The sequence below is a fragment of the Hemicordylus capensis genome, chromosome 5 (genome assembly GCF_027244095.1).
Source record: "Hemicordylus capensis ecotype Gifberg chromosome 5, rHemCap1.1.pri, whole genome shotgun sequence".
Lineage (NCBI taxonomy): Eukaryota > Metazoa > Chordata > Lepidosauria > Squamata > Cordylidae > Hemicordylus > Hemicordylus capensis.
The window spans coordinates 78,925,990-78,940,335 of record NC_069661.1 but is presented as its reverse complement, the minus strand read 5'-3'; the positions used below and the strand labels follow the sequence as shown (position 1 = coordinate 78,940,335).

Genomic DNA, 14,346 nt, shown 5'->3' with positions numbered 1-14,346 from the left:
TTTTATGGAAAACATGTAATCTGGTCTGACTACTTAACCTGTCTTCAATTCAGGGTGCAGAATGTAAAATTCATTGAAAATACCGGGTTAAGAGTGTATACAGTATATCTGCCTTCTATCTAAAGCTGCCACTGCCTTTCCCTCATCTGAGCATTCCTCTGCAATCGTCCACACCACACCTCATGCTGTTCAGAGCAAACTTTTTTAGAGTGCAATTGGCTGCAACACTTAAGGTGAAAATCAGGGAGCCCATCTTTGCTTTAAGCATACTTTGATCATTTTCATTTAAGCTTTTAATAAATGTTTAGAATTTCTTCAGTCCTATTTTTGAAGAAGGCATTTTTAGTTTCATGTAATGTAAAATCATGTAATGTAAAATAACTAGCTGAACTCACACAGAGCATCTGTGCGGTAGTTTACTTACTTTTTGGAGTTTTATTTTTTGGTGGGCAGGTCAGCTGCTGGGGAATGACACAGTACTACCCCACCTCCCTCTTGCCCCAGTGTCTCCCCCTCCACCACCCCCTGCCCCAGTGTTGTCCTTAAAAGCCTCCTGGGGTTTTTTGGAGTTGGTTTTTTTTTGGTGGGCAGGTCAGTTGCTGGGGAATGACACAGTACTTTCCCCCCTCCCTCTTGCCCCATTGTCTTGCCTTCCATCTCCCCCACCTCTTGCCCCAGTGTTGTCCTTAAAAGCCCCCAGGATTTATTATTATCATTATTTTATTTTTTGTTGGGCAGATCAGCTGCTGGGGAATGACACAGTACTTCCCCCCCTCTCTTGCCCCATTGTCTCACCTTCCATCCTCCCCTCTTACACCAGTGTTCTCCTTTAAAGCCCCCAGGGTTTGTTTTCTTGGAGGGGGGTATTTCTTGGTGGGCAGGTCAGCTGCTGGGGAATGACACAGTACTCCCCCTCTCCCTCTTGCCCCATTGTCTCACCTTCCAACCCTCTCTCTTGCCCCAGTGTCTCCCCTTCCATCCTCCCCACCTCCTGCCCCAGTGTTGGCCCTAGAAGTCCCTGCTGAGTGTTAAGTGAGGCTACTGTTGGCCCCTTCCCCCAACCCTCAGTACTTGGGGGGGGGTAGGGGGGAGTCATAATTGTTTTTCCTTACAGTCTGGCTCTCCATGGCTCCCCCCCGCCCTTCAGTCCCGTCCCCCCCATTACCCTACCATGGTCCTTTTTGTCAATCTTTACATCAAGTCCCTCAGTCTCCATCTCTACTCTGCAGGTACTGTGGCACATACAGTGAGTGGCCAACTGTTTAAATGCTCCCTTTTGCCATGTACCTGTCAAATGTCTCCAGAATCACATGTCTCCCTACTGGCTCCCTCTCGCACCCCCTCTCTCTATCTCTGTGCTCTTCCCATGGGCTCTTCCTCGAGCTGGCCTGGGCCCAGCCTTTCCTTGCTGCGGCCGTGCCACGGCCTCTCCACCGCCTCAGCGCTGCCAGGTCCAGCGGCTCTGGCTGGTGGGTCCATTTCACCTAGCCACCAAGACCCGCCGCCGCCTCTGGCCTCTGAAGCTGGGCGTGCGGCAGCCTCTTGCACCGCGTCCGGGCCTGCCGCCATTTGCCTCCATGGCCGGGCCTGCCGCCGCCCTCCACAGCCGGACAACCGCCACCCTCCACAGTGGGCATGCCGCCGCTGGCCTCTGCGGCTGGGCCCACGACCACCAGGGCTGGGCCCCACCGCTGCTGCTGGCCTCCACAGCCAGGCCCGCCGTCATTGCTTGCCTGGGTGTGTCTTAGCCAATCAGGCTACTCCGCCGCCCAGCCAGGCGCCGGGACGCACATTCTAAGACACACACAGGAGAATTAATAATATAGATAATAATACTTGCTGTATAAAACTCACACTTAACTACTGTATTTTAGATGCTCATCTAATATAATTTTGTGTTCTCCTACCTCCTGAAAATTGGTAGTACTGATAGCTGCAGAATCAAGATTAAGAGTGTTCACATATAGCTGGGATGTAACACAATGTGTCTTCTTTCTTGTTTGTGATTTCACCTATAACACACACATAGATGTCAACATTTACCTGTTCGAATAGTGAGACATTTTGCTGAAGTAATCTAAGATTAGGACCTTCCACAAACACACACATTGCATCCTTTCAGATTTTGGTCAATTTGATCGAAATATAACATCTTTGCTCAAACTGGAAGTTTGAGCAAACTTGAGCAAAAGAAGCTCAAACTGACTAAAGTCAAACATAGTTTAATTGTAGATTAAGTGCTGGGAATGGGGGGAGATGGATTTCTAACTCATAACTGACTTTTGTCCTTAACTTACATCAAAAACAGAAGGAAAAAAATGTCAGATCCATTTCAACCTATGCATAATAAACAGGTTTATGTATGAAATGGAGAGCAAAAACAAAACCTCACAATTATTTAAGCCCGGAGAATATATCTTCATTAAAAAATAATAATATTGGCTCTTATATTGCATTAACAAAAACTGTAGAAGGTGAAAAATGACACTGCAAGTAAGCATTCTCTAGGTAAATACACATTATAACAAAGCTCAAATATTCCTATCTTTTGTTATGAATGAAAAAGTCTGTACACAAAAAACAAGGTTTCCCCCCCTCTCTTTTTAGAACATATTTACTATGGAGCAACTTATCTTGCATGAGATTTCTTCAGGAAAACTATTACCAGACCCACTTGCTTTGCCTTTTTGCAGGGTACTTCAGTATAGCCACCTAATGGCACAGCGGGGAAATGACTTGACTAGCAAGCCAGAGGTTGCCAGTTCGAATCTCCACTGGTATATTTCCCAGACTATGGTATATTCTCATACTACGCAGGAGAGGGCAATGATAAACCCTTCCTGTATTCTACCAAAGACAACCACAGGACTCTGTGCAGGGTACTTCACAGGGCTCTGTAGTCGCTAGGAGTCGTCACCAACTCGACAGCACACTAAACTCAAGCCTCAGCCATTTCTGTTTCTATTATTGCTTGCAAGAGGAATGCTGACTGCATTCCAGGCAAATGATCATTCTGACAAGGGGTTTTCCTAAAAAGGCAATACTCAAGTCCATTTGCAAAAGACCTGCCTCAAACAGGTCTACAATCAAAGATTGTATGATGGCATAAGCAAGTGAAATACAGAAAACCCACCTGTTTGTTAAGGTACAAAAGCGAAAGGAACATTGGTAGTCTTATTGTGAAAGTTCTTTCTTCTCAGTAGACAAAGGGTATCCCTTTAAAAGGGTTGTTGTGACTCTCGCTCCATAAGACAGGATCTCGTGACCTTTTAGGCCTTCCCATGCTGCCTTGGTGTAGCTCCTCCCCAGTTTCTAGACTGTTTCACGATGATGTGCCAATAGGAAAAGCTGTAGCTCCAAAGATGTGCTGGTAGGTGTATGTGAGTCAGTGGAGTCGACTGAAGAGCAGAATGCAGAATAGTAGAGAGTAGATAGAAACTTAACCACAAATATGAAACAGACTGTTAGTGACATAACAGTGTCAAACATTTCAGGAATGAACAACTGTAAAAAAAAAATCAATCAAATAGCCAGATTAGCCAAATCAGATCAGACCCACCATCGTGGGCAGGTCGGATACCGTCCGTCTACTGGGAAGAAAGAACCTTCACGGTAAGGCTACCAATGTTCCTTTCTCTCCCAGTAATGAAGAGTATCCCTTTAAATAGAACATACCAAAGTGGTTGTCAGAGGGAGGGAAGTTATGTTAGACTGAGGAAGGAGGAGATAATTTAGATTGAAATCACTTGCTGCAGCACCATGCGCCCAAAGGCTGCCTGGGCGGATTGATGTACTGAAAGCTTTTAGTGTCTCACAAACGGTGATACTGACATCCATGTAGCAGCCTTGCAAATGTCCTCGATTGGCGTGTAGCCAAGAAAGCTGATGAGGTAGCCGCGCTTCTGGTAGAATATGCAACGATTCTGAGAGGTGGAGTCAAGTGATTCATAGCCAATGGTGATACAGGCCTTCATCCATCGCACCAAGGAAGCTTTGGATGGTTTGTTACTCATGGAAGCTGGTTGGAAGGAGATGAACAAGGAGTCAGTGCGACAGAACCCTTTTGTCCTGCAGAGATAGATTTTCAGCACCCATCTGACATCCAGAGTATGCCACAGGACCTCCTTATGATGAATGGGTTCGGGGCAGAAAGATTGCAGGGTGATGTCCTGGTTACAATGAAAAGAGGAATTGACTTTAGGTCAGAATGATGGGTCTGGTCTTAGGACCACTGAGTCCTGCTGAAAAACACAGAGGTGTTTGTGCATGGACAGTGCGCCCAACTCCAACACCCTCCTGGAGGAAGTGATAGCCACCAGGAAAAGTACCTTATAGGTGAGAAGTTTCAGTGAAGTAGAGCATAAAGGTTCAAAGTGTGCCTGAGTGAGAGTATTGAGCACCTTGTTAAGGTTCCAGATGGGAAACTTATGGACAGCAGAAAGGGCAAGGTTGGATGCTCCTTTAAGAAAAATGCTTGGCGTTTGGGTACACTGCGAGAGAGTCCCTGGCTTGAGGTCATAAGACAGACGTAGGAAAAAAAGCATAGTTGAGACTGGGAGGTTAAGGTGTCACCAGGGCATCTGTCCCTGCTGCCTGAGGGCATCAGTACCTGGTAAAGAAGGCCAGAGTCTGGCTGCTGGATGGCATCGCACAGAGGTTGAGGTTCGGGTGGCCGAAGTGCTGAGAAATTACCCAAAAAAACCTCCAAGTGGAGGTGCCATTCCACCTGGTCTACACAATGCCTGCTCAACCAGTCAGCCTGTGTGTTGTCTTGCCCACACATATGTTCCACTTGGAGGAACGCTTGGTGACGTTTGGCCCACCTGGAGCTGGTTGGTTTCCTCCATGAGGGACCAGGAATATGTGCCACCGCCTGTTGATGTTAGCATTGGTAGCCATGTTGTCTGTTCAGATCAAGACGTGGCAACCTGCTATGTCTGCAAAGTAGATGAGGGCCAGGCAGGCATCTCTCAGCACCATCCAGTCGATACTGTGGTGGGCTTCGGGGGTGGACCATGTGCCCTGCGTGAACCGGTGGCCACAGTGGGCTCCCGAGCCTGTGGCACTGGCATCGGTCGTGATGAGCTTCTTGTGGAACCTTGAGGAAAGTGCCCTTGTCCAAGGCCAGTGACGGCCACCAATTCAGAGAGCAATGAAGAGAGCATTGCAGGGGAACTTGGATGCGTTTGGTGGCCAGAATATTGTCTTGATATGGCAGGAGGGCCCACTGGAAAGACCTGGAGCAGTATGATCACCTGGCCCAAAGGACGATGTCGAGCTGAGCCAAGATAATCAGGTTGGCCTGTTGGTGTGGTTGAACTGCCTTGGATCAGCACATAAGCTTGGTCCTCCTGTCTAGAGTCAATGTAATGAGACCCGGCAGAGTCTGAATAGTGACACCCAGATGAACCAGGGACCTTGACAATACCAGGGAGCTTTTGTTGTAATTGATGAGGAAGCCGTGTTTGTGGAAGATGTCGATGACCTGGTGAATGTCCAGCTCCCTGTTTGGCCTGGCCTTTCAGGGTTTTTAATTTGTTTTAATTGTTTTAATATTGTAACCTGGTTTTCAGGGTTTTAATTGTTCTGATGGTTTGTTTTTTATGATGCTTTAATTGTTAATTGATGTTTATATTTATATTTCTGTTTTAACTGTTATTGGTTTTAATAATAATAATAATAATAATAATAATCTTTATTACGGTCGTTGACCAGCACAAGTTGTAAAACAGTAATACTATACAGTAAATGCAATATAAGGAAAGTGTTGCAGTATTACAGAGATTAAAATTGATGTAGCATTAAGACTGAGGGGGAGGGAATCTAAAAATACAAAATTTTAAATTGGTTTTAATGGTTTCTGTTTTAATCGTAAACTGCCCTGAGCCATTTTGGAAGGGTGGTATAAAAATCAAATAAATAAATAATAAATAAATATTGCAGAGAGTTGCAGAAGGTGGTGGATGGCTTGCAACATCAAGATGTGTTTTTCTGGTTTCCTGGAGAGGAGGGGGATCTTAAGACCTCTCTTGGTGAGGATTGGAAATCCAGGGAGTAGCTATACCAAAGAGTGTTCAGGACCCAGGTGTCCTGTGTGGAAAGGTGCCACTGTTGAATTAATTCCTAGAGCCATCCCCCACCCCCACCCCCACCAGCGGGTGGTCCGGCATCATTGCTAGGTCTGCTTTCAGCCAAGGTTCCAAGCAGGCAGTTGGATGTTGAAAGCCCAGTTTGGTTGGCTAAGTCTACTGTACTGTCAGAATCTAGAACCCCACTGCTGGTGCCAGGCCAGGTGGATGCAGCCAGAGTCACGAGTAGGAGCCTCTGCCAGAATGAAAGGAGCCATTATAATGAAAGAACGTCTAGGGTGCTACAATTGCCTGCCCACCCCCCGACCCAAGACGACAGCATGGCCTTTTTCTTATCTCTGGTTTCCACTAGCAGTGGATCGAGTAAAGCCCCAAGTAGTTTGGCACTGTGGAAAGCAGATGAAGCCAAGTTGATTTTAGATTTAAAGTCAACATTCCAGGATTTAAGCCATAGCCACCTACGCACTACTGCATCTGTTGCAATAGCCCGTGTAAAATACTGCATGGTGTCGAGGCTGGCGTTTGCCATAAAGGCCAACACTTTGGAGATCTTAGCTAGGCCCTGTTTGAGTTTATGCTGGCCTAGGGGTAACTGGCTCAGAATGTCTTTGGTCCATACCATAAAGGCTCTGACAAAGATGTGGCAACTGATGACACTTAAGGGCGTAAGTTGAAGCTTTGTGTTATTTCCTCAATAAATAGTAGCTCTTTCTATCCTCAGTTGACCTGAGACGTTCTTCCCTCTCTTTAGTGCACCTGATACTAGAGAGGACACAGGTGCATCGACCAGAGAAACTACTGGCTAGTCCTAAAGACTTATCCAGTCCTTAGGTAAGTTAAAAAATCTTTTAGGAAGAGTGCCAGGTGCCTTCGATGATGTAGGGTGTCCCCACACCTCTCCAATTACTTCTTTAAACAGGCCTGGAAAAGGCAAAACAGGTTTAGCACGGGAGGAAGATGAGGGGAACATTTCTGCCATGGGAGGCTGAGAATGATCTTTCTCTGGATTCGAGTGTAGGCTTTTGCATGCCTTGTGGAGAAGGATGTCAAAATCTTCGTGCTTAAACAATTGGAGGGGTGGGGCTGGGATTTCCCTGATCCCCATCCGAAGACTACTCCCCTTCCTCCCTGTCTGGAGGTTCTGACCCAGAGCATGAGTTAGAGTGGGATGAGTGCATCCTGACTGGGGACTGGTGGATAGGTGAATTCCTTACAAGCTGGGGTGTTGGGACAGAGCTGGCACCAGTTTCAGTAGGATTCCTAGGTATAGGAAGTATACCACTTCCTGGACCATCTCTGGGCAATGGGTTGCCAGGGAGAGAGAATTCAGAAGCCAAAGGTTCTGAAAAAGGGCCCAAAGGCCTATGAGGAACCACCAGCTAGGAGAGCACTCTCTTCTGGGACTGGGCATCACTCTGTTCTAGTTCCACAGCCCGTCTGGTGCTCTGGCATGGGGACTGGGGCAATGGGAGCGGGACATGGATCTCCTGGGTCTCAGAGGTGATTTGCTCCTGTAACAGGATGGTCTGCCTCTATGATGATCTCTAGGGTCAGGCGAGTATTGGCAATCACTTTTGGAAGACCTGCCCCTGAGTCTGCAATGATGGCACGTTTGCACTCTTAGTCTAAAGCGGTCCTGTTCACAGAGAGAAATGTTTATTCTAGCCGGGCTGGATAGAACTGATGACTGGGAGCTCAGGTGCCTAAGCTATGTCTGTGCCAGAGCAGCAAGGGGTGGATATACAAGGGCAGGTTCCTGTGGAAGGCCAGGGTGGGACAGCTCTGAAGGTTTGGGGAGAGCTGGCAGTGCTGGCTGGGCAACGGGGAGAACCCCGGGGTGGCAGACCTCTCTAGCCACAAGCTGCCTGACCCAGTCGGAGAGGTCATCTGGAAACTGCTCCGTGCAGGAAGGGTGGGAGCCGAGACAGCAGCGCCAGGTTCCATGGCTCCGTGCTCTGGGGGCAGCAAGATCAGGACTGCAGGTGAGCACGAAAGAGGCAGCTCACTTACTGGAGGCTATAGAGCCAGGACGGGTAGCTCTGTGCGCTGGTCCAGCACAGACAGGTGCGCTGGAGGCCCAATGGGCTGTTTGAGTAGAAGTGGCTGTGGGCTGGCCAGTTCCTGGTGCACCGGAGAGTGAGGCTCTTCCCTTGGGTGCGGGAGCACATTGTCCATCTCTTGGGGCTCCTGCCACCCCGGAGAGAGCATGTCCTCATCTTGGTGCACCAGCACCCGGATGGTTACCAGCAAGCAGCGTGGCAGCAACAAGCTATCCTGCTCTGGGGAGGTCTGGTCTGCACTGCTCTAGCCGTCAAACACTGGGCCCTCGCAGAGCCTGAGCCTGTTCTAGACACTGAGGATTGTCGGCATCTACAGCTCACGGGGCCTGGCTGCTCCAGGGATTGGGCCTGATTGGGCCGCATTAGCACGGTCCCTACATGTCCTAATCCTTCTTGTCAGCCTTGTCGGGGAATTCTCCAAGAGGGAGGGCGTGGGTCCTCGTCGCTGCATGGTCTCAATATGGAGGGATAGCAGTGGAGAGAAAGGAGGAGAGAAAGGAGAGTAGATAGGAAATGGAAGAAGTAAAACAGAGGCGTTGTTTTTTAAAGGAAGGAATCCACAGAAGGGAAGTTGGAGAAGGAATGAAGACAAACGCAGCAGGGTGGGGGGGAATGGAAAATTGGAAGGCCTGAAGGCGAAAAAAGGTCTGGAGCTGCTCAAGAGAGATCCATGTGGGAGCAAGACAGGATCGAAACTGGGGAGGAGCTACACTGAGGCAGCATGAGAAGGCTAGAAGGTCACGAGATCCTCTTATGGAGCAAGTGGGCATCACAACCGATTTAAAGGGATGCCCTCTGTTACTGGGAGAGAAAGGAATGACAGTACTCTTTCCCCTTTGGTTTGATAAGAGTTCTCCAGACTGAGCAAAACTCTTCCTCCCCATCGTTATCAGAGTTGAGCAAGTCTGTGTCAGAGGGTGTAATGTTTGCTCCTCTCTCCCCTTTGTCCAGGTGATTGCTCTAGCGATTTCCCTCTTTGAATATCTTTTGTCATGGAGCATACAGGGAAGCACCACTCAGACGTAACCTAAACATAACTAATATTCATGCCATATCAACAGCAGTAATTCCTATTGAGTTCCCAGAAAGGAGTATTCACTCGAGCGATATCTAGGTAGATTTATATATCACTATTGATTTATCTATCATTATTATTATTTATTTACATTTCTAGCCCACCCTATACTCAAAAGGTCTCAGAGATACAACACACAGCCTCTTCTCTCTCTCACCTATAGACTTTTATCCCCCTTCGTAGTACAGCAACTTGGTGATGTGCCTAACCAACCACTTTTTCATTTCCTGTACCCCTATTACCTTCAATAAAGCAAATCATTATTTTCAGAGTCCCGTCTCCACCCTCTTTCTCTCCAGTGTATCCACATCACAGCTGCCTGTCCTGCACAGCAATTAAGGCATTTTTATTGCTATTCATGGGTCTGCACGATTTGATGCCAATTTCCTCCATTTGAGCCAAAACATAGTCATGAAGAGGATGGTAGCTGACATGCCTCCTGCAGATCTCACAACAGCACAACAATCAAAAGACTGAAAACCTGCTATGTTGGCACAAGGTTGGACTGGATATTGTCCAGTGATAGTAGCCTGCATGTTGGTTGGCAGAAACCCACTTAATTTAAACTTAAAGAAGCCTATGTCACCTTAAGTGGCACAGCGGGGAAATGCTTGACCAACAAGCAGAAGGTTGCCGGTTCGAATCCCTGCTGGTACTATATCAGGCAGCAGCAGTATAGGAAGTGCTGAAAGGCATCATCTCATACTACGCAGGAGGAGGCCATGGTAAACCCCTCCTGTAATCTACCAAAGAAAACCACAGGGCTCTGTGGGCACCAGGAGTCAAAATCGACTTGATGGCACACTTTACCTTTATGCCAGCCTAAAATTGTTATATATCACTGTTAAATATTTAAAAATCTGTAATATTAGTTATTCTCATTTTCACCTGAAGAATACCAAATAAAAGAATAACTTAGTACCTTATTTATGTTACTCAATTCTTTATGCCTTTTATAGATCAAACTAATAATATCGCAAACAATCTGTATTTTTCGTTCTGCAAAGCCATATTGGAGGAACTGCTGTTTTGATAATACTGGTTTATACTGAAACTGATCACGAAGAAACTGCAAAGGGCACAAAGAGAGAGAAAGAGAAAAAATTACTTTTCAGAGTCACTAGAATTTTGTTCTATAACTAGCTGAGTAGCTGTGCTTTCTGTTGTTGTTGTTGCATTGTTGTAACCTCCGGTTCTCACATTATTAAGATCAATAGTTGAGGGCTGGCTTTAAGCATCTCTAATTCAAGATGAGAGAAAAAGAGATGAGTGCGTTGAATAGATTTCATTTGTGGCCCCTGTGATTAAGAATTCTTTGGAGGAAGTGTGCCTAAGCCCAAGTTTGGTTTTTTTTGGGGGGGGGGGTTCCCCCTTAATTCCACCCCCCCTTAATTAAGGTTTCCCCCTTAATATTTAAAGTGGGAGATGCAAATCATTTTTATTTGAAACTTTATTATTTTTCAATTTAGCTTTGTTTATTCCAATTCCCCATAGCAGTTTGACTTGTATTGATGATGTTTGTTGTGGACTTTAAAGTTGATTTCTCACAATGTATTTCAGATTTTATGATAGTGAGCCAACTACAGCATTTGTGACAATCAGGAATAAATAAATAATACAGGCAGACCCCGATATCTGCAGATTCATTATGTGCGGATTGACGTATCTGTGGCTGGGTAAAAGACACCTGACCTCAGTATACGTGGAGAAAAAGGGGAGGGGAACATGCCAACCTCACGTATCCATAGGTGGCCAGAAATGGCCTAGGAGGTAATTTCCGGCTACCATTTTGTGTTTTGGAGCCTCAAAAGAGCTTTGTTTTAAATGGGGAAAAATGCTATTTGAGGGGCACAGCACAACTTAGGGGACCAGCGAAGCATGGCAAAGAGCTTCTCCCCGCACTTCCCAAAATTTTGCCGATTTCCAATCATTTTCCTGGCAACTGGGAACCTAATGCCCACGATCCCATAGCCCCAATGACTCAATATTCAGAGTTTTCATATCTGCAGTTGCAGCCAGGAGCAGAACCCCTGCGAATATTTAGGTCTTCCTGTACAGTGGATAATCTCTACTATACTCCCACATGCATATAAACCCGTACCCAGTGCACACAAGTGCGTTTGTTACTTCCGGTCACTTCCGGGAGACGCGGCGGCAGGGAGGTATGCTGCCGCTCCAAGGGGCTTTAACAAAACCAAGCGCCAGCAGGGGAAATGAGGCGGGAGGGGTAAGTGCACCCTCTCCCGCCCTTAATGATGCACCCCCCAGCCCTGCCGTCGAACCAGCAGAACCGCCCGCCTATCAAACCAGTTCGGAGGCCCACAAAGGGCCTCCAAACCAGTTCTGTGCACATCCCTAACTGGTATATCTAAATAATCTTTGTCCTTAATTTATATACCTTATAAATGGCATCAACAAACCGTGAGTCATTCTTTGCTGTAAGTTCCACATTTGATTCCACCAGAAGTTCTGTTATTTGTGTTGAGAATGATGTGAAGCAATAACTGACGATGGGCAAAAATGCAGATGGATCACCTTTTGCCAATCTGTTATAAGGGGAAAGTGCTAGATAGTATATTACAGAAAATTCAGAAGCTTCAGGGAACACATCACATCAGCAGAAATACTCGTTTTAATGACAAATTATCACTAAAGCTCCAGAGTTGATACTAGTGTGTATACTCATATGTAAGGCGCGCTGCAAATTAAAGCACTGCCTGGGCATTACCTTGTTAACTGCAACCACGTCTTTGTGAAATAATTGGTAATTTTTATTATTTCCCATTTAAATGGAAATGGAGGCAGAATCAACAGCCTCATCCCAAATAAGTACTTGTTTCCCACTTCTAAGGAAGCATTCAACAAACTAGGATGTTGCAAACAGCTGATGCTATCAAGATATATTGTAAATAAAATAATATGCAGTGTCTTCTGTTTGTCTGTATGTTCTGTATTGAACATATGTCTGACAGAACTGGAGTTTTTTAAAAAAAAAAACATATTCCGTTATGACAACTGTAAATATTCCTACCAAGCCAATTTCTATGGAACAGTTGAAAATGTTTTTAAGATACATATACACCTCCACTTACCCAGTATAATCCACATCTCTTGGGTAATTTAAAAGCCTAAGTCCTTGCTCTATTTTTCGCAAATTTCCTTTTAGATCTCCAGTAGCCATGTTAGAGTCCTTCTTTCAGATACAAAAGGCACTTAACGTAAACTAGAATACAGAATAATTGAAAATCAGATTATGTTCTGGGTAGTTTTTATATCCAAGTTACAAACCAGTTTAAACTGATTCTTGCCTCGACATCATTTACAAGTGAAGCATTTCAGATGGAGAAGAGTGTGCGTGTTTTTTAGGGAACTTGTGAAGACATAAAAGCAGTTCTGCAAATATTGTGTCTTAATGTTGGAAACTGCAAGGCGCAACCCTTCAGTTACTTAGGAGTAAACATCTCTGATTTCACCGAGACTTGCGGCCGAGGATACAACTGCATAGGTTCAAGCTGCAAAGTGTTCAGTAGTGGCACGGGACTGGGGAGAACAAAGTGCATTTTGGGGAGGGAGGCAAACATTGCCCTTAGTGGTGGCTGGTCAGTAAGGTCAGGAGAGGCTGTGCCCCCTCAATAAAAATAAACTAGTAAAAAATCAGACTTACTGGCAGCCAGGAAAATCTCCAGAGGAAGAATTATCCTCCAGCCCCTTCTCCCACTGCTTGTAACTTCTTTTGGCCGTACTGGCTGAAACAGCTGCTCCTCAAGTTGCTCTAGCTAATCTGATTCCTAAGGGGCTTCGCCTAGCACTGCCCCCAGGAAGAACTAAAATAATGGGGATAATACACTTCCTGGTTTAAAGAAGTATATTTTAAACACATTTTTTCCTTCTTCCTGGTGGCAGTGCCAAGAGAAGCCCCCTAGGAAGCTGTGTAGCAGCTGATCCAGCCAGTAGGACCAATAGAGGAAAATATAATCAGGGGAGGAAGGGCTGGAGGAAGTTCCCTGCTATGGAGGTTTCCATGGCTGATGGTAAGTCTGACCTTTTACTAGCTGACTTGTTTGGTGAGCACAAGAATATATTCCTTGCTTTTTCTCTTCTGCTTCTGGCCATTCCCTTTCTGCCTTTTCTCCACCGAAAAGGGAAAGGGCCTTTTCGGTGGTTGTACCCCATTTATGGAATAGCCTCCCCAGTGAGGTTCGCCTGGCTTCATTCCTTTTTGTTCTTTTGGACTCCAGGTGAAGAAGACCTTTGTATTTAACTCAGGCTTTTTAAATTTATCTGATTTTTAAAAAATATTTTTCAAATTGGTTTGTATTTTCTTCCCCTCCCCCCTTCTTGGGATGAGGGGAACATTGTGTTGAAGCCACCCAGAGAACAATTGGTTGTGGGGCAGCTAATAAAGATTTTATATTATTATTTCGCCTTGCTTTTCTGTTTTCCCTTTTCTGTTTTCTTCCATGCTGGCAGACTTGAATAAATTACCCAAGCCGCTGGCATGGAGGAAAGCAGGGGACAGGCTCCTGCCTTGGTGACTGGGTCCTCCGCTGCCCACCAGCCGCTACTGGCCCTCCATCTGAGATTTCTAAGAGAGAAATAACGGTACATTCCATATTAACACTCCCTATTCCCCCCGCCGAAGTATATCCTATTGATTTTGGCGGAGTTAACTTCCAAGTAAGCCTGCGTAAGATTTCAGCCTTACTTTCCAGTTTATGATTCAGCAAGGGGGCCGGGCTCTCTCCTCCCTCTGGAGCCACCTATTCGGACTCTCAATTCGCGGTCCTAAACACACCTGCCGGGGAGCGAGCAAGCCCCAAGAAACTCAGCGATGAGGGCCCTTCGGAGTGTACAGGACTAGTTCTGTATGAAGCGGTTTACGCCAGACGTAAATGGGAGCAGGAGCAGCAGCAGCCACCACTTCGGTCTATGCTACAGTACTGCTTCTGCAGTCTGTGGTGCTTACCTTCGGCCCCCGCTTGGCTTGGAAACCCCAATAGGGGCGCGATGAACTCTTTCGCCTCTCTGTCCTTTAGTTTCAAGCCCCGCCCCCTTCCTCGCGCTCCCTGGTGGCGGTATCTCCTTTGGCTGCTGTTTGAGCGCTCCCGCGCGAAGTTGCGGT

The 14,346-nt window shown here is 46.3% G+C and overlaps 1 protein-coding gene across 5 annotated transcripts in view; it reads right to left on the bottom strand.

Annotated features, from left to right (window-relative positions):
- The window catches only part of CEP44 (centrosomal protein 44), a 36,694-nt gene that overhangs the window by 22,127 nt on the left and 221 nt on the right, over positions 1 to 14,346 (bottom strand). For 2 of the 5 annotated variants that reach the window (XM_053256161.1, XM_053256165.1), the window contains exons 1-5: positions 14,191 to 14,342; positions 12,317 to 12,447; positions 11,623 to 11,770; positions 10,147 to 10,293; positions 1,908 to 2,012 (exon numbers count right to left, since the gene is read on the bottom strand). In XM_053256161.1, the coding sequence (XP_053112136.1) occupies positions 1,908 to 2,012; positions 10,147 to 10,293; positions 11,623 to 11,770; positions 12,317 to 12,405 (489 nt within the window). In that variant the 5' untranslated portion in view covers positions 12,406 to 12,447; positions 14,191 to 14,342. The other 3 variants (XM_053256162.1, XM_053256163.1, XM_053256164.1) reach the window with 3 other exon arrangements.